The sequence below is a fragment of the Bos indicus x Bos taurus genome, chromosome 7, assembly GCF_003369695.1.
Source record: "Bos indicus x Bos taurus breed Angus x Brahman F1 hybrid chromosome 7, Bos_hybrid_MaternalHap_v2.0, whole genome shotgun sequence".
In the NCBI taxonomy this organism is placed as follows: domain Eukaryota; kingdom Metazoa; phylum Chordata; class Mammalia; order Artiodactyla; family Bovidae; genus Bos; species Bos indicus x Bos taurus.
The window spans coordinates 15,763,773-15,783,958 of record NC_040082.1 but is presented as its reverse complement, the minus strand read 5'-3'; the positions used below and the strand labels follow the sequence as shown (position 1 = coordinate 15,783,958).

Genomic DNA, 20,186 nt, shown 5'->3' with positions numbered 1-20,186 from the left:
ACTAACACTGCCAAAAGGAGAGCCAGGAAGAAAAAGATGTGATTCACTCACCCTGACCGTCAACTCTGAATACACGTCCTGAGAAAACAAGGCCACAGAGACTGAAGAGTTCACAAAATCAATACTATCCCACAGATAAAGTTAAATATATTTTTAATGACTCTAAATGTCAGTCAACATTGTTTCTCTGACAAAATATGTTCTATATTCCAAATTAACTCAAAACAAATATTTGAAACAGATCCTGTTTGTGAGGGAGCCTATGTGTATTACCTCTCACGCTGTACTATTATTTCAGTTTTTCCCTAAGGTGTAAGTTCCTTACAGTCAAGGACCATTGTTTCTGTATCTGTCTGCTCCCACAGATGTTTAGCATGCTGCCTGACCAACAGCGCTGCTTCACTAACTAACATAGTAAATTCATGGGAACGCCGTGACATCCTACAGTTAATTAGAGACAGCAACGCAATGAGTCAGGACAGACTACTCAAATTCAAGTCCTACTCAGACTGATTCCCTCTGTAACCTTGGGCAAGTCATTCAATTTGTCCAAGTCTCAGCTTTCCTATCTGAAAAAAACGGTGAAAGTGGGGATAACAGAAAATCCTCCACGTAAAAGTACTTGGCACACAACAGGTGCTCTACAAATGCACAGTATAATGCTCAGAGCATAATAAGCACCCTGCGAGTATTAAATAAGTCAAGTCTGACTCCTTCTGTAATTATTTTCTGCAAAAAGCACTGTCGGATATTAGTATGAAAAGTTGATTTCACAGAAAGAAACACTACAACTCTTCCTTTTTCGTATCAAAAGATTAAAGCGACTAATATGATGCACAAATTATACACCTGAAACTATAATAACCACATCAGGAACTTGGCTATGGGACCAAAAATCTGCTTCCTCCCCTCCCCCCCCCCCCCCCCCCCCCCCGATTTCTCCAAAGGAGTTCAACAGTCAAGAGAACCAGAGATCTTTTAAAAACCACTGCAGCGGAACAATGGTATTCTAAACCTATGTCGGTTATTCGAACAAGCCACACAGCCCAGCCTTTCTTCCTCTGAGGGCCCGTCCAGCTCTTCTTTCCTTCACACTCTGGAGGCAAAGGGCGCCTAAGCTCATCCTCACCCCAAAAGATGAAACTTGTTTTGCTGCTGCTGCTGCCAAGTCGCTTCAGTCGTGTCCGACTCTGTGCGACCCCATGGACAGCAGCCCACCAGGCTCCCCTGTCCCTGGGATTCTCCAGTCAAGAACACTGGAGTGGGTTGCCATTTCCTTCTCCAATGCATGAAAGTGAAAAGTGAAAGTGAAGTCGCTCTGTCGCGTTCGACTCCTAGCGACCCCATGCACTGCAGCCTTCCAGGCTCCTCCGTCCATGGGATTTTCCAGGCAAGAGTACTGGAGTGGGGTGCCACTGCCTTCTCCGGAAACTTGTCTTAGTAGGCCGCAACCCTCACCCCGCCGGAGCACATCACTGCACGGGAAAAGCGGGGAACAGGACAAGGCAGGCTAGAAATACTTTTCGGGAGAAGGTGTTAGAGGCGCCCCACGGGACCCGCATCCCGCGTGAGGCGGTCCAGACAGACAGACAGACGTCCCACAAGGAACCGCCCGGTTCAGCTTCAGTGACAGACAGGCTGCCACCTCACCGTCTCCCGGTCTCGCCTGACACTCTGCCAAGCTCGTCCGGCGCCAAACCGGCAGCCCCCGGCACCCTGTCCTTTCTCGCTCTAGGTAACAATTCCACAGGCCGACCGGCTTCAACTTCTGCAAAAGGCGACAGCAACCAAAAAAAAAAAAACCCACCTGAGAAAGGAGATGCTCCTCTACTACAAAACGCCCAAGCTCAAAGCACAGCGCATGCGCATTTCACCCCCAGGCATCGATCACATGACTGGAAGTGGCTGGGGGAAGTTTAGTTCTCTCGGTATTTGATTAAAAGGTCTTAACGAGAGTTGAGAGACGGGCGCTCCTCCTGTGTGCATGCGCTCCCCTCGAGCCTCATGGGAGTTGTAGTTCTGAGGGTAAAAGGAATCCCCGCCTTCCTGTTCTCCCGAGGAACTTCCTAGAGGGAGGGGGAGCGGGCTCAGCGCCCGGAGGCCCAGTAAGCGGAGATGCTGCTGCTGTGGGTGTCGGTGGTTGCAGCCTCGGCGCTGGCAGCACCAGCTCCCGGGGCAGATGGGCAGAGGCGGGGAGCAATTCAGGCTTGGCCCGATGCTCCTAACGTGTTGCTAGTCGTGAGCGACTCCTTCGTAAGTATGGAAAGGCAGGGGAGGGGGCGCCCTGCTGCACAGCCGCGATTGGCCCAGCCCTTCCCCTGCTTGCAGGCTTCCGGGAGCAGAATCTGAGACTTCCAAACACGTTTTATCCTGATGCAAAGCAAGAAATGCATTTTACCTTGACGGCCCGTACAGACCTACGTGCACCACATAGATATGCATGTAACACACATAAAAACATGCTTTAGTAAGACGCACTCCGATTCGCATCTTAGCAAATTTTTTTTTTCTTTGCTGGCCCATTAAATTACTAATAAATTTTCAGTCCATATCCCCGCTTGATTCACTTGTGGGGCAAAATAACATTCTGCATCAACGTAAAAGCCTGGTAGCTTTCCAGCGATCAAGGTACTTTTATTACCCAGTTGTCTGATAATCCTGTTAGTGTTGATTTATGTTCATTAGTTGACATAATTTGACCCATTCTCCTATATTCCGGATAAACTGTATGCGTATATGTGTTGTTGTTGTTTAATCCCAAACTTAAACATTTTTTGTAACTTTCCCAAACCATCAACTAAAAAGAATACAAATATTAACATTACCTGATATTTTTAGTATTATCCATGATATTAAAACTACTGCTTGGACAAATGTTTGGTTACTAAATATAATGTTAGTTTATTATGACAGGGTGTCACTGTGGTCAGGTAGATTGTTGGTGTTAAGTATGTCTGGCAGCAAAGAGCACTTTTAATCATTACGTTGTATTGCCTTCCTCATAAAATAACCCAGGATGATTAAAGTTACATAATCTGGATATACCCCTAGAATTTATTGAGAATATTACTTAAAGTAATCTTTATGATTATCTAAACTTAGGATCCTAACAGGCAATCTTGGAGAGTAACAAGAATGAGTTTATTATCAGTGCTCTTGAGATTAAAGGGAAAGGAAGGAAGCAGGATCCTGCAAAAAGAGAACTGACTGTTGCCTCAGCTGATCTTGTGCGTAGTTCTCAAACTAGCATGATGCTTCAGAGCTGTTTCCAGTTTGGGGGAGGAGACCAGGCCTTTCATGTTGGATGGCCATTATTTGTGGAATGCACCCAGAATGGGGCACCATTTGGAGCAAGACAAACTACCGTCAGCAGAGGCAATCTTTCACTCTAAAGGGAATCTTCGTGGTGTGTCACAACATCCTAGAAACTTCCGAAGATGACTGAAATATTTGGAGTTTGTTTTTAGTATAGTATAAGCACATAGATTTTTCTATATGTGTGTATGTAAATTTTGATGCAGATTAATATCTCTTATGAATATAGAAGAAAAAGTCCTGAAAATACTAGCAAGTCAAATTCAAATATATATAGAAAGGGTTATACACCATGGCTAAATGTGATTTATCCCTGAAATGTAAGGTGGGTTTAATGTCTGAAAACTAGTCAATGTGATAGACCATGTTAATTGAATAAAGGACAGATAACAGGTGATCATTTCAATAGATGCAGAAAGAGCATCTGACAGAATTCAATAACCCTTCATGATAAAAGCACTCAACCAAGTAGAAATAGAATTTTTTCAACCTGATTAAGAACACCTGCAGAAAATCCACAGTTAATGTTATTGTTAACTATAAAAGACTGAATGTTTTCTCCCAAAGACCAAGAACAAGACAAGGCTGTCCATTCTTACTGTGTTTATTCAGCAGTTAAGCTGGCAGTTTTCTAGGAAGGGAATTAGACAAGAAAATGAAATAGAGGTCATCTAGATTAGAAAGGAAAAATGTCTCTATTTGCAGATAACATAACCTTGTATAAAGAAAATCCTAGGGAATCTACTGCAAAACTTTTAGAACTAATAAGTTAGTCTACACGGCTGTAGGATGTAAGATCAATACATAAAAATCAATTGTATTTTTATACCTTTGATTGATGAACAAACGAAAAATAAAATTAAGAAAATAATTCTATTTAAAATAGTATCCAAAATATAAAATACTTAGGATTAAATATAACCAAAGAAGTTCAATTCTTATACTCTGAATCAAACTATAAAACATTGTTGAAAGAAATTAATGAACACCTAGATAAGCATGTTTATGAAATTGATTTAATATTGTTAATATAGTAATAATCATCAAATTGATCTACAAATTCTATGCAGTCTCTTCAGAAATCACTATGACATTTTTGCAGAAACAGAAAAAAACCATCCTGAAATTCATATGGAAATTCAAGGGACCCAGAATACCCAAGGCAGTCTTGTAAAAGAACTACAAAATTGGAGTACTTAAAGTTTCTAACTTCAAAACTTACCTTCACTTCAAAACTGTAGTAATCAAGATAGTGTGTCACTGGTATAAAGATAGACATATAAATCGATGGAATAGAATTGAAAGTAGAGAAATAAACTCTCAAACTCTCATTTGATTTTTCAATAAAGATGCAAAGACCATTTAATGGGGGAAAGAATAGTGTTTTCAACAGATAATGTTGGGAATACTGATTATCCACATGCAAAATGTCTCACTCCATTTTTAAAAAGTAGCTCAAAGTGAACTGATGAATTAAACATAAAAGCTAAAACTATTAAACCCTTAGAAAAAAACATGGGTGCGAATCTGTGACTTTGGATTAGATAGTTTGCATGCATGCAAAGTCGCTTCAGTCATGTCTGACTCTTTGCAACCCTGCCAGGCTTCTCTGTCTATGGGATTCTCAAGGCAGTGGTTTGCCATTTCCTGCTCCAGGGGATCTTCCTGACCCAGGAATGGAATCCGAGTCTCTTATGTCTCCTGCATTGTCAGGCCAGTTCTTTACCACAAGCACCACCTGGCAAGCCCTTGCTGCTAAGTCACTTCAGTCGTGTCCGACTCTGTGCAACCCCATAGACAGCAGCCCACCAGGCTTCCCCATCCCTGGGATTCTCCAGGCAAGAACACTGGAGTGGGTTGCCATTTCCTTCTCCAATGCATGAAAGTGAAAAGTGAAAGTGAGTCGCTCAGTCGTGTCCGACTCTGTGCGACCCCATGGACTGCCGCCTACCAGGCTCCTCCGTCCATGGGATTTTCCAGGCAAGAGTACTGGAGTGGGGTGCCATTGCCTTCTCCTGGCAAGCTCTTAGGCAATTTAAAAATGGGCAAAAGATCTGAACAGACAGTCCTCCAAAGAAGATATGCAAATAGTCAATAAACATATGAAAAGATACTCAATATTGTTAATCATACGGAAATGCAAATCAAAACCACAATGAGACACCAGTTCACATCCACAAAGATGACTATAATCAGAGACACACTAGAGCCATGAGAATATGAGAGAAATGCAACCTTCATATGCTGCTGGTGGGAGTGTAAAATGGCGTAGCTACTTTTGAAAACAATCTAGCAATTCCAAAAATGTTTAACATGAGTTTCACATTGATCCAGCAATTCTACTTCAAGGTATATATCCAAAAGAAATAAAAAACATATGTCAACACACATATGTCCACACAAAAACTTTTACGTAAATATTAATACTTCCAAAAAGTGAAAACAACTCAAATATATATCAGGTGATAAATGGGCAAATAAAATTTAGTAATATTTTTCAACAATAAAAAAGAAATGCAGTATTGATACATGCTGCGACATGGATGAACCTAAAGTCATTACGCTAAGTGAGAGAAGCTACTCAGAAGGGACAACATACTGTATGATTCCATTTGTCCAAAGAAAGCAAATCTACAGAGACAAAAATTAGAGACAGACCAACAGTTACCTAGATTCGGGAGAACAGGAGGATTAACGCGTGACAGTTAAGGAATACTAGATTTCTTTTGGACATGATGAGAATGTTCTAAAATCGATAGTGATGATGCTTACACAATTCCCTAAATATACTAAAAAAAACCACTGAATTGTATAAATTAAATGGGTTAGTTGCATGATGTGTGAATTATATCTTAATAAACCCATTTTTTCAAAGAGAAAATAAACACCTCAGCCTGAGTCTTAAGGGCATAAGGGCATAAGCATCCTCTCTGCCCCCCTCCTTCACCCCTGCACCTCTGCTGTTTGTAGTTTTCATGAGGTTTCGGGAGTGCTATACACAGGACTGTGTAGTAGTGTCTAGTGAGGCTCTCATTCAGTCTGATGAACAGATCTGAAAAGAATGCTCTAAACAGTCTTGCTTGATAATAAGTCAGACAGTTAAGATTACTATTATATTCTTTCATTAGATTGATGTCTTGAAATCTAAACATCACTGGTTTTCCCTGGCCCAGAATAAGGAGTTGCATACCAAGTCATGAATATTCTTTGGAAGGACTGATGCTGAAGCTGAAGCTCCAATACTTTGGCCACCTGATGCAAAGAACTGACTCAATGGAAAAGACCCTGATGCTGGGAAAGATTGAAGGTGGGAGAAGGGGATGACAGAGGATGAGATGATTGGATCTAGGACATGAGTTTGAGCAAACTCCAGAAGTTGGTGATGGACAGGGAAGCCTGGTGAGCTGCAGTCCATGAGGTTGCAAAGAGTCATACACGACTGAGCAACTGAACTGAACTGAACCAAGTCGTGGCTCTAGAAGGAGCAATCCAGATCACAGAATTATATCTACCAAAAAGCTTATCCATCCCAAGGCAGGAAATGCCTGCCTCCCAGGAGAGTCAAGAATAATAGCAGAATTCAAAAACTAAGGCAAAAGGCAATTGGTATCATTTCTGGCACTTTTATGCAGAAAGCCAATTCAGTTCAGTTCATCCTCTGTCATCCCCTTCTCCTCCTGCCTTCAGTCTTTCCAAGCATCAGGGTCAGTTCTTCTCATCAGGTGGCCAAAGTACTGAAGTTTCAGCTTCAGCATCAATCAGTCTTTCCAATGAAAACTCAGCACTGGTTTCCTTTAGGATGGACTGGTTGGATCTCCTTGCAGTCCAACGGACTCTCAAGAGTCTTCTCCAACACCACAGTTCAAAAGTATCAATTCTTTGGTGCTCAGAAAGCCAATTAGTGGGTCTCTTTTTCTTTTTTAAATGCCCAGTTTTAGGGTACTCGATTTGTTTAAACAGTAGGAATGGCCTTAAGATAATGAAAGTTATTCTGAAAACCATTCTGGAAGATTTTCTCTCCCAACTAAAATGTGCTAGAACTGTACTAAGACCTGACTATTCATTGTGAACTACAGTACCACACGATGGAAAACTTACTTTCTCTGTGGTTTTCATCAGCTAACCATGTTAAGATCCATTTCAGTTCAGATTGAATTACTATGTGAACCACCTCCCATCGATACCATGAGCAATGGTACCACTTTAGCCTTTTTTTAAAAGTATTTGCTAGTGTGTAAAAACTACATGAAGCTAAAAAGCCAAAACTTCTAGAAATGTTCAATATCTTCTCTAATAATACAGTTTTGATCTTCATTTAAAGTATTAGTATGCTTTTGACCTTGAGAATATGTGTAGCATAATTTAAATATTTTCTCAGAACCTAGTCAAATATAAATCATCCCATTGATGCACATAATCCAGGTTTATTAAGTTTTACAAAAATGCAGTGTTGAATTTTGAACATATTGAATTTGTCTTTTGTAACTTATACAGCTCTGAATTAAAGACTTGTTTCATTTCACTCACTGAATATTTATTGAGTGCCTTTATATCGTAGGCAGTAATCTTTACATGGACCACCTTTTACATATTCTGTGCTAGAAACTTCCCGAAGTGAGGTAGTTATCCCCTCCCCCATTTGCCATCCTTGCTATTCTGCTATTTAAAGATACCTGCTTTCTCGTCTGCTTTCCATGGAAATGAGTCAAGAAATTGCTAACATGAATTACAGACATACTGCTGTATCCATTCAGTGGTCATTATACCCGTCTAAATCTAGTTGCAGGACTTGGAGTCCAAGCCTCACTGTCTGAATTGTATGGCATCCCAGTGCTTCTGCTACAAGACCTGCTCCATCCCTCCAAAAGGATGAACCTGGGTGGCTGGGTTGTCTAGAATCCACCCAGTGGCCACAAATGGTTATTGTCCCCCATGTCCAAAAGATTGAAGGAATAAGACCTGTAGGCATTTGGGTTTTATCAAGATAAGTTTCCGAGAGTTTGAATTTATGGACTTAGTGAAATTCTTACAAGGGTAGAGTGTGCACTTTTGTCCTGGGCTCCCTTGCTTATCATTGAGGAAATAAGGAGTTACTTGCTTAGTATTCAGTGATTACTTCTGCTAGAAGTGGTATTTATTTCAACATATAAGCATGCTCTAACTTTACCCATCTTTTAAAAAATCCTGACCTTAATCCCACATTTCTCCTATATCTAACCCTCTATTAGCTAACATCCATCCCATTTTTTTTTGTTTTGTTTTGTTTTCCTTTGCAAAAAAATACTTAGAAGTGGTTTCTCCACCTGCCATCTCACCTCCCATTCTCTCTTCCCTTTCTGTTTTAGGTGTCCATTCTTACGACTCCATTGGAAGTGCTCCTGTCAACGTCACCAGCCACCAATTCCAATGTGCATTTTCTGACCTTATTTACATACCCTCTCAACACAGCTATTCCATCTCTCTTGACACACTGTCTTCCCTCAGCTTTCATGAGACTCAGTCTCCTGATACCTTCCTCCCTCACTAGTCATTCTTTCTCAGTTTCCCACTCTGCCTTCTCTTCTTACCTGGGACTCCTCAGGGCTTCTTTCTTTCTTTTCTCTCTCTCCCTAAAAGATTTTACTGTCTCACAGTTTTCAATGCCATGGATATATTAAAGCCTTGTTTCACTAGGATAGACTTCTCTGAGCTCCAGATTCCTATCTGTACCCTAATTTATATCTCCATTTGGAAATCTCAGACATCTCAAAGATGTATGTATGTCCTGTATTTTGGATTAGCTCACTTTTAAACTGTATTTTATTTACAAAACTACACTGAAAACATACAATAGATATAACTCCAGGACTGGAACATTCTTTTTTCTCTTTTTTGCTCTTTACCAAGAAGAGTTCTTCAATTCCCAATTCAATTCCAAAATAGGTATCTCCAACCTAAACATCTCTTCCAGTCTTCCAGCTCATCTCTCCAGCTGCCTAGTTGTTATCTCCACCACGTCCTGCAGGCATCTCTATTTGAATGGGTGACCCTCCTCATTCTTCAGCTCTCACTTCCCAGAGAAGCCTTCCCTGTTCACTCTTACCAAGAAGGTTTCCTTTGTTGTTCTGTATCTTTAGATTTTTTTTCAAGGCCATATAACAGTAATGGTATTGTAATTATTCTTGGTTTATTCTTGGTTTCCCTGATGCTGGGAAAGATTGAAGGCAGGAAGAAAAGGGGACGACAGAGGATGAGATGGCTGGATGGCATCACTGACTCAATGGACATGAGTTTGGGTAAACTCTGGGAGTTGGTGATAGACAGGGAAGCCTGACGTGCTGCAGTCCATGGGGTCACAAAGAGTCAGACACGACTGAGTGACTGAACTGATGTTTTTTGCCTCTCCCACTAGTCTATAAGCTTCATGAGGCCAGGGACTCTATTTTTATTCACCATTGTATCTCCAGATCTTTCATAGTGCCTGGCACATACCAAATACTCAACAAACATTGGTTCAGTCAGTCCATCCAACTTTCCATTAATTTCTTTCATTTATTTTCTGTATTCAAATGGATCTAAGTCTCACACAACATGAATTTACACTATTATGAGCCAGAGAATGATAACACTTTGTCTACTTGTTTTCATTATTTGAAGGTTCTTAGGATCATATTGAAGTTTTTTGCTACTTGTGAATTTTTTTTTAATATTTATTTATTTGGCTATACCAGGTCTTAGTTGCAGCAGGCAAACTCTTAGTTGCGGCATGTGAGGTCTAGTTCCCAGCACAGGGATCAAACCTGGGCCCTCTGCATTGGGAGTATGGAGTCTTAGCCTCTGGACCACCAGGGAAGTCCCAACTACTTGGGAACTTTATGGTTAAAATTAAAGGAAATTATTTTCTTCTTTTGCGATGTAATCAGTGCTTCATAAACAATTAAATTTCTTTATTCCAGGATGGAAGGCTAACATTTTATCCAGGAAGTCAGGTAGTGAAACTTCCTTTTATCAACTTCATGAAGGCACATGGCACTTCCTTTCTAAATGCCTACACAAACTCTCCAATCTGCTGTCCATCGCGTGCAGGTACGAACATGCTTAATTTTACTGGAAGTAGCCCCACCCTGAAAATGTTTTCACACTTTAAAAGATTATACTCCAAAATAGGATAGTAAATCATATTTGGCATCTAATAAAAATTTTTGAATATATGTGAGATGTGTTTCAGGGTATGTAATGGGTATTGGGGGTTTCCCTCATGGCTCAGCGGTAAAGAATCGGCCTCCTAATGCAGAAAACATGAGTTTGATCCCTGGCTTGGGAAGATTTCCTGGTGAAGGAAAAGGCAGCCCCTCCGGTATTCTTGCCTGGGAAATCACATGGACAGAGGAGCATGCAACTCCATGGGGTTGCAAAGGGTGAGGCATGAGTTAGTGACTAAACAACAACATTGGGTATTGGGCTTTTGTAAGAGTAGAAATTTTATCACCTAAAATGGTGTTTAGTTAAAGTCTGTTGTTTCATTTCCTTATGACTGGTGACTAAGAATCTCAACTCTCCAGGCAAATTCAGAAATGCTTATATTTCCTAGAGGAGTTCCATTTAAATTTTTCAGTAAGAGATAAGTAGTTGGGAGGGGATTGTAAAGTATACTAAGGAACTGAACTGAAGGAGTGTTAGTCACTCACTTGTGTCTGACTCTTTGCGACTGCATGGACTGTAGCCCGCCAGGCTCCTCTGTCCTTGGGATTCTCCAGACAAGAATACTGGAGTAGGTTGCCATTCCGTTTTCCAGGGGATCTTCCCAACCTGGGGATCGAAGCCAGGTCTCCTGTATTGCAGGCAGATTCTTTAGCATCTGAGCTACAAAGTAGTAAAACTTCTCAGGTATACCTGGAATTTTCCGTATTATTGCAGATTAGGTATTTTTTCCTTCGGTCTCAATTAACTTCTATCCCAAATCTACCTGTTTACTTTTATTATAGTAATTTATGAAATAGGCAGTTAAGTCATGACTAACTGAAAAAAAGAAGAAATCAACATTTTTATAAATTCTGTTCTCTGATAGAGTTGTCTTTCTCTTCCACTTTATGATGGTTTGCACTGGAACTCACAAATAGCAGCCAATGATTTTCTTTTGTCCGTTAAGTTCCTGACATCATATTCTGCATGATTTGAGCCACATGTTTTTATTTTGTGACTACGTTTTCAGCACTACCAACTATATAATCACTGATGATTAAAAGAAACCTGAAGTGTATTATAAACGATGTTTCCATGATGAAGGACCAGGTGTATTACAAACACTTTTGTTCACTTTTTGTTCTTTTTTGAGCAAGTGGAATGAGAGCTGTCCTGGGGTGAGGTGAGGACTGGGTTCCGGTCCTCAATGGACTATGTCAGGCGCGCCCCTCCGTTTCCTAATCGCAGAATGCTGTATGCGCTGTGTCCCTCACAGGGCTGTTCTAGCATCAAGTGAGATAATGGATTTTAAAAGTGCTCAAGGAACGCTAAAGATTTCAGAAATGTTAGGTGATCCTTTTCCTGGAAGAAGTCTATTTTGAACAGTTAGAACAAAGAGAAGGGAATAATCGTAATAAAAACTCACATATATTGCATTCTTACTGCGTGCCTGGCCATATTCTAACTGCCTTTGCGGGTCTTAATTTATATAATTATCCACATTGTCACAAAGTGGAAATTGTTGTTATAAACATTTTGCAGATGAAAACTAAAGTACTGGAAGGTTATATAACTTATCAAAGGGCTAGCAGTGTTGGGATTCAATGCCAGGTGATACCCTATTCCACTTCTCATGAAGAAAGCATTTTGTTAGATGAGAAAAGGATTCAACCCTACTACATGTGTACACAGAAAAGGGAAAAGGCTTTTTTTCCCTGCTTTACTGAGATACAATTGACATAAAACACTGTGTTAGTTTAAGGTATACACCATATTCTAGAGAGAATAAGAACATTTTCATGAGCTGAATCAGTCAGATCAGGTTTATGTGCATCACACAGCACTTACAGCAACATATAGCCATAGTGCTACCTCCCACAAAAGCAGCAACAATGAGGTAACTACCAAAGCTAAGCCCCACACACTGGGGCCTTACTAACATTGTGTCCCCAGGACCAAGGTCAATGACTGGAACATAGCTGCAGAGCAAGTGATTTTTTAAAAAGTACAAACTAAGCCCAAAGTTAGTAGAAGAAAGAAAACAAACAAAGATCAAAGTGGAAATAAATGAAGTAGAGACTAAAAGCTCAACAGAAAAGATAATAAAACTAAGGTTTTTTTTTTTTAATGGACAAATCCTTAGCTATACTTTCCAAAAAAAAGAAAGGACTAAGAAATTAAAGAGGAAACATTACTACTGATACCACAGAAAGGTATTTATAGCTATGACCTTCCCTCTTAGAAATGCTTTTTGCTGCATGCCATTTGTGTTGCTGTGCTGTATTTTCATTTTCATTTGTCTCGAAATTGTTTTTTCTCTTTTCTTCTTTGACCCATTGGTTGTTTAGGAGCATGTTGCTTAATCTCCACATATTTGTGAGTTTTCCATTTTTCTTCTTGTAATTGGTTCTAGTTTCATATCATTGTGGTCAGAAAAGATGCTTGATTGATTTTTAAATTTCTTAAATTCTTAAGAATTTAAGTCTTAGTAAATTTAATTACTCAGTCTTGTTGTATGACCTAACATGATATTCCTGGCGAATATTTCATTTGCACTTGAAAAGAATGTACTTTCTGTGTGTTTGGATGGAATGTTCTGAAAATGTTAAGTCCATCTGTTCTAACAGGTAGTCTAGTGTTTCCTTTTTGATTTTCTGTCTGAAAGATCTATTTGCTGTTGAAAGTGGGGGTATTGAAGTCCCCTAGTATTTGTGTCTATTTCTCCGTTTAGTCCTGTTAATATTTGGGAAAAGATTTATTGACTAAACAATCATAGCTGTAGAAAATAAGAGAGAAGACATAACTAAAAAGTACACTTAACTTTTTTGTGGCAAGCCGGTAACAAGACAAGAAACAAGGAAAATCCTTGGGAATTTTGGGAAAATGAGATCTGTACTTCATTTGACCAACGTGGAAAGTTGACCAATAAATACATAGTGATTATTTTTATGATTGAAAGAAACTCAAGTAAGATAGGCTTTATATTTAATTGCATCTATTTACCTTAAACAACCTGACCTGTAAGCCTTAGAGATTCACCTGTAAAGCGGAAATAGGAACTCATTTCAGTTTTCCCCTGAATAAAACGAGGTAGCAATCAAAAATGTTAGGTAAAACACCTAATGCAGGTATATCTTATTGCAGAGCCTGAGCTCTGAACTAGTCATCTCTTTTCTCTCTTGGTATAATTGTCTCAGTCATCAAAATAAATTGTTAAGCTTTGTTTACACTGATCCCATTTTTTTTTTCCACCAGCAATGTGGAGTGGGCTCTTCACTCACTTAACAGAATCTTGGAATAACTTTAAGGGCTTAGATCCAAATTATACAACATGGATGGATGTCATGGAGAAGCATGGCTACAGAACACAAAAATTTGGAAAACTGGACTATACTTCAGGACATCACTCCATCAGGTAAAAAATAAAATAAAAGTGATTCTCTGGCAGAGAATGAATATGTATACATATGACTGATCGCCTTTGCCGTCCACCTTAAACTATCTTTACATTGCTGATCAGCTAAAAGTTAATCTAAAATTAAAAGTTTTAAAAAATGATTTTCATAGACATCCCACTACTGTAATACATACATGTACCCTTTTTGACTTCTGTTATTTCTCTGCAAAGCTGAAAGTAAATCTCTTAACCTCTAGATTGTGTTAATTTGGCTAAATCTTTAGCTTTCTTTAACCTTCTTAAAATATTGAAATTACTTATATGCTAGTAATTTTGTTTTCTTTAAACATTAAAGGTCTATAAAATTGTGTAGTCCATGAGTTATTTTGATTTATATATACAATGGCTGCTTTATTTACTTTAAAATTTGTTTCATAGACTATAATCTTCTTGTTACTTGCTTTGGTCAGTTCTCTCCAACTTTAGTTTTCTATTGTAATTTTTTTCTTTCATTTTACTCAGTCCTCAAAATTAGGCAACCAAGCATAGGCGGTAAGAGTAGAAATCTAGAATCAGATTGCCTACTTTTGAATCCTAGTTTCTTGGTTTACTACTAACCAGCAGTATAATCTTAGGGCTATTATTTAAGCTAACTTCCTTAAATTTAAGTAATTTTTTAAATAAAATTTAAATATTAAATAATGTTATTTAAATTTCTTTGTGGTGAATTCTAAATGAAATACTATGTGCTCATTTCATGGAGTTTTACCAGTTTCTCTTTAAAATCCTTCTACTTTTTAGAAAGTAAGGTTAATCCAAAGTCAGATACACCCATTCATATTATCATATTTGAAATTTTTTTTTGTTTTTGTTGTTTCCTCAGTCAGTCCAATAATGAAAAAGAATCTAAGATTGAACGCCACGTACTCCGTATCACTGTCGCACTCTGTGTGAGATGGTTAAACTTTGATCTAAGTGTTATTCCTCAGTGGGATAATCTTTCTTGGCGTGCACAGATCCTGTTTCTCCTTTGTACTACTTTATTCCCACTGCCATCATAGTGCCTGTACATTGTAGACACACAGTTAAATGTTTTGGTTAATGAATAAATGAATGGAATAAAAAGTTATAGCTTATTATTTGATAAACAATGATATTCTATTTTACCTAGGGTTAAAATCAATAAAAGGAAAAGAGCTACTTAAACATTGATATTTGGGAAATCAAAGATGGTTTTCAGTGTAATAATTGCTTATAGCATATTTTCATTTACTGATCCTCTCACCAGAGCTTCAGTTCAGTTCAGTTCAGTTGCTCAGTTATGTCCGACTCTTTGCAACCCCATGAATCGCAGCACGCCAGGCCTCCCTGTCCATCACCAACTCCTGGAACTTGCTCAAACTCATGTCCATCGAGTCGGTGATGCCATCCAGCCATCTCATCCTCTGTCATCCCCTTCTCCTGCCCCCAATCCCTTCCAGCATCAGAGTCCTCTCCAATGAGTCAACTCTTCCCATGAGGTGGCCAAAGTACTGGAGTTTCAACTTTAGCATCAGTCCTTCTAAAGAACACCCAGGACTGATCTCCTTTAGAATGGACTGGTTGGATCTCCTTGCAGTCCAAGGGACTCTCAAGAGTCTTCTCCAACACCACAGTTCAAAAGCATCAATTGTTCCGTGCTCAGCTTTCTTCATAGTCCAACTCTCACATCCACACATGACCACTGGAAAAACCATAGCCTTGACTAGACGGACCTTTGTTGGCAAAGTAATGTCTCTGCTTTTTAACATGCTATCTAGGTTCAGTTCAGTTCAGTTCAGTCTCAGTCGTGTCCGACTCTTTGCGACCCTTAGGAAACTTAAATAAACTGTCAAGACTGTATTCCTGCTGTATGTGCCCACATATGGCACTTGACTGACACATAGGTTAAGGCTGCTGTGAATGGCATGTCTGCATGAGTTACAGCACAGTATCTTTCAGATTTTTCTGTACAAGTTTAAAGACGAGTTTCAGGGAGGGAAAACATATCTCATGTTGATGTTTGGTAGAAAGCAACACAGTACTGTGAAGCAATTATGCTTCAATTAAAAATAAATTAAAAAAAAGGTCTCTCACTATAAAACATCATAAATAGGTGCATTCAGTGTTTTTTGATAGACTGACTCTCAAAACTAGTTTTTATAACATTGTGCTACCTTTACCACTGAAAGTGGTAAAGCAATTTTTGAACCTGTTTGTATTTTCAGCCAGGTTTACAAGTCCCTTTAGTTTATTGCTCCAATTCTCTTTCTTTTCTCGACATCATGTGATGCTTTCTTCTTGTACCAGTTTAGGGACACTAATCCAGCTATGTGTCCCTTCCTGTATATACTACACTACATCAGACTGGGAACTTTAAAGGCTACATGCTTGTTTCTTCCAGACAACTGTTAAACACGTGTTGGTGGTACCATTCGTTAAGATGACACTTACTAACTATAAGACCAGGGCAAGTTATTTATCTACTCAGGATGCCAGTTTCACTGAATGAGTGTACACTGCTGCTAAGCTGCTGCTAAGTCACTCTGTGTGACCCCATAGACAGCAGCCCACCAGGCTTCCCCATCCCTGGGATTCTCCAGGCAAGAACACTGGAGTGGGTTGCCATTTCCTTCTCCAATGCATGAAAGTGAAAAGTGAAAGGGAAGTCGCTCAGTCGTGTCCGACTCTTCACGACCCCATGGACTGCAACCTACCAGGCTCCTTCGTCCATGGGATTTTCCAGGCAAGAGTACTGGAGTGGGGTGCCATCGAGTGTATACTAGATGACTCTAAAAATTCTTTCTTTCTGAAGTTCTATGACCTCACTGGAGTACGGTTACATGGTTTATAAAATCCTGATATTAATCTGCCCTCTCACATTATAGGTGTTGTGCTCATAATAAGTCTAATTAGGTTCAAATTTTCTGTATCTTCTTAGCAATTGAAAGGAAATGTGTACTTAATTCTTAAGGTGTTTTGATCACTTTCTCTATGGGGTAAAACTTTTGTCATCACATCCCCAAAGTCTCAAACAGTGGTCTCAATCAAGGGCAATTTTTGACACCCCCACAAGACTTTTGACAGTGTCTGCAGACACTTTTGGTTGACAGCACAGGGGGAATGCTGCTGCCATCTAGATGGTAGAGGCCAAGGCTGCTGCCAAACAACCCACAATGCACTGGACAGCACCCACTTCTCCAAACAAAAAACGAACAAGCTGAAAACGTCAGTAGTGCAAAGGGCGAGGAACCATGATCTCAAGCTAAATACTTTATACTCATCATCATGGCCTTAGGAATGTCACACTGCAAGGCATCACTGGCATTTTCAGTTCAGTTTAGTCGCTCAGTCATGTCCAACTCTTTGCCCGCCCTTGGACTGCAGCGTGCCGGGCCTCCCTGTCCATCACCAGCTCCCAGAGCTTGCTCAGGCTCATGTCTGTCAAGTCAGTGATGCCATCCAACTGTCTCATTCTCTGTCATCCCCTTCTCCTCCCGCCTTCAATCTTTCCTAGCATCAGGGTCTTTTCCAACGAGTCCGTTCTTTGTATCAAGTGACCAAAGTATTGGAGCTTCTGCTTCAGCATCAGTCCTTCTGATGAATATTCAGGACTGATTTCCTTTAGGATGGACTGGTTGGATCTCCTTGAGTTCAAGGGACTCTCAAGAGTCTTCAACACCACAGTTCAAAAGCATCAATTCTTCAGCATTCAGCTTTCTTTATAGTCCAACTCTCAAATCCATGTATGACTACTGGAAAAATCATAGCTTTGACTAGATGGACCTCAGTAAAGCAATGTCTCTGCTTTTTAATATGCTGTCTAGGTTGAGCATAACTTTTTTTCCAAGAAGCAAGCATCTTTTAAGTTCATGATTGCAGTCACCAACTTGCATTTTGAATTTTATTTATTGTCCCATATTCTAAGGGTTAAGATCCACTTAACAGTAGTATTTCAGTTTTTTTTAGAATCAACAAAATCAAAGAAAATGTTAATTTGGAAGTGTATAGAATTAGAAGGTCTTGAGTAATTGATTTTTATAGATATTTTAAAAACTAGATTTCTAAGATCAGTACATTAAAGACGGTAAACATTAAGTAACATTCCTTAAAATACTAAGACTAAGATGATCCTTACTAAAGTTACAAGGGTAAAATCATGTATGGAACACCCGTTCAGAAAATATTTATTAACCCACCTACAGAGTCCCAGATGCTATTTTTAAGTGATGGGAATACTGTAGTGATCAAAACACAAAAATCTCTAACCTCATGGAACTTACACTCTAGTGGCAAATTTAAGCAAATCAGGAGCAAATATAAGCAAAACACTGTCCTATCTTTCCTAGCTAAAAGTTTAAAACCTAAAATCAGATGCCCTGGCACTTTGTCTTATTCCTGTTGTTCTCATCTTACTGCATAAATGTTCTCAATTCATATGTCTTAATGTGTTTCTGAAACCTGTCACAATAGGCCATACTTAATCCCATGAGACAAATTAAAAATTAGAAGCCTACTTCCTAAGTGAGAGAATTGCTATGGCAAACTTTTTAGCTTGAGCTTGACAACCGGCAAAAGGCGGCAAACCATGGACTGCTCTCACATCTTCTTGTTCCCTTGGCCTCCAGACCAGAAGCACAGGCTTTCTAACTAGAACCTAAGTGGCCAAGAGGGAAGCAGCAGAACTCGAACAGCAACCATAGGGTCCCTTTCAATTCTGCAGCCCAATAAATAAGTCTGTGTTTATCTCATCCATTTCTACTTTTATTTTAACTGTATAATCTAAGATCGTACGTGGGGCTTCCCAGGTGGCTCAGTGGTAAAGAATCTCCCTGCCAATGTAGGAGACCTGCATTTGATCCCAGGTCAGGAAGATCTCCTGGAGAAGGAAATGGCAACCCACTCCTATATTCTTGCCTGAAAAATCCCATGGACAGAGGAGCCTGGTAGGCTACAGTCCATGGGGTCGCAGAGTCGGACACAACTTAGGAACTGAACAATAACAACAGGCTCCTACCTGCCTTAGATCAGATTTATCCATACTAAAGAGGAGTGTATTTTATTCTTTTCCTTATAATGGAAAAAGATATCCATTTCTCTGGTCATTTTTGAAGCATTTTTAGAACCCCACAACTACATACCTTGTTGTTTTTAATGAAATTCAGTATCTAAAACAGCTTGCATTATTCTGAGTACATTGCCAGAATGACTGCTGATAGTGAAAAAGCCTGCTATTATTTTATTTTATTGCTCCAGAACCCTCGCTTCTGATATCTAGCAAATTCTGGCTGAAGCAGCTACTGGGGCTATCTTCAGAATGCTGTCTACCATAACTCCTATGTCAGTTTCTTGGAATACCAGTGATAGTTCTAAGTCTACAATTTCATTACGATTCTTAGATTTTTTCCCATTTAATTACTCAAGTTTAAGGTCCTGTGTATAACTGCTCTCAGTGAAGTGTAAAAGGAGGGGCCCTTTTGCCAGTGCTGACCATTCGTGGAATTTATTCCAATCTACTTTTCGAAGAACCTGAAGATATCTAATAAGGTGGAGATTTCACTTTTTAATTTAACATTAGCATTAGCCAGATATGACCTGGCTAAAGTGACTTACGGTTTAAAACATGAGATTTTTTTTTTAAAAGTCTAAAAAAATTACAGTATAGGACAAAATATGGTGAGTTATGTTTAAAGGAAGAAGCAAACACATCCAGATTTTTTTTCAAGGGGTGGGAGAAAAAGCTGTAAAGTACTACATTTTGTCTATTCTACGGTGCACATTTTTTTCCCCACAATTTAACATATCTGAAGTTGCAATGCATCTTACAATTGATGACTACAAAATTCTGTTATAGTCTTCTTGGGAGTGTTTTCTCTTAATAGTATATATTTTTCAAAAGAGTACATTTCATATTACTAGCCTTTTAGATTTGATAAACTTGCAAAAGTAGAACATCAATAGGCTTAGGTGGAGGACAGGAAGAAGACTTCTGAACAAATGCAACCAAGTAGGAAACTGAAAACCCTTTGGAAGACACTGGATAAGCCCGAATTCCTGTAAGGAAGCCATGAAAGGTAAAACTTTAATATGTGAGAAGGACTTGAACAAGCTGAGGCACTGGCAGAAAACAGCCTGCCTGTTTCAGCAGAGAAGCTGAATATGAGAATCTCCATACAATTTTTGTTCTGTAAAAAAAAAAAAAATTAACCTTGGAGTAGTTCTGTTCTATTCTTTTCATCCTTGAACATATTTCTTGCCCTCCAATCAAGTCCCGTGGTGATTTTAGATCAGATTT

General features: G+C 39.3%; 2 protein-coding genes across 5 annotated transcripts in view; one reads left to right on the top strand and one right to left on the bottom strand.

Moving 5' to 3' along the window:
* TTC37 (tetratricopeptide repeat domain 37) overlaps positions 1-20,186 on the bottom strand; it is a 176,324-nt gene that overhangs the window by 104,755 nt on the left and 51,383 nt on the right. For 3 of the 4 annotated variants that reach the window (XM_027545582.1, XM_027545581.1, XM_027545583.1), the window contains exon 1: positions 1,808-1,905. The exons of the other annotated variant lie outside the window; for it this stretch is intronic. The gene's annotated coding sequence lies outside the window, so the exon portion shown is untranslated. Of the gene's footprint in view, positions 1-1,807; positions 1,906-20,186 lie in introns of those variants that run through there. 4 annotated transcript variants of the gene reach the window in all.
* The window catches only part of ARSK (arylsulfatase family member K), a 54,838-nt gene continuing 36,724 nt past the window's right edge, over positions 2,073-20,186 (top strand). Inside the window, exons 1-3 of the mRNA XM_027545585.1 lie at positions 2,073-2,253; positions 10,251-10,380; positions 13,732-13,891. Coding sequence (XP_027401386.1) covers positions 2,116-2,253; positions 10,251-10,380; positions 13,732-13,891 — 428 coding nt within the window. The 5' untranslated portion in view covers positions 2,073-2,115. The remainder of the gene's footprint in view (positions 2,254-10,250; positions 10,381-13,731; positions 13,892-20,186) is intronic.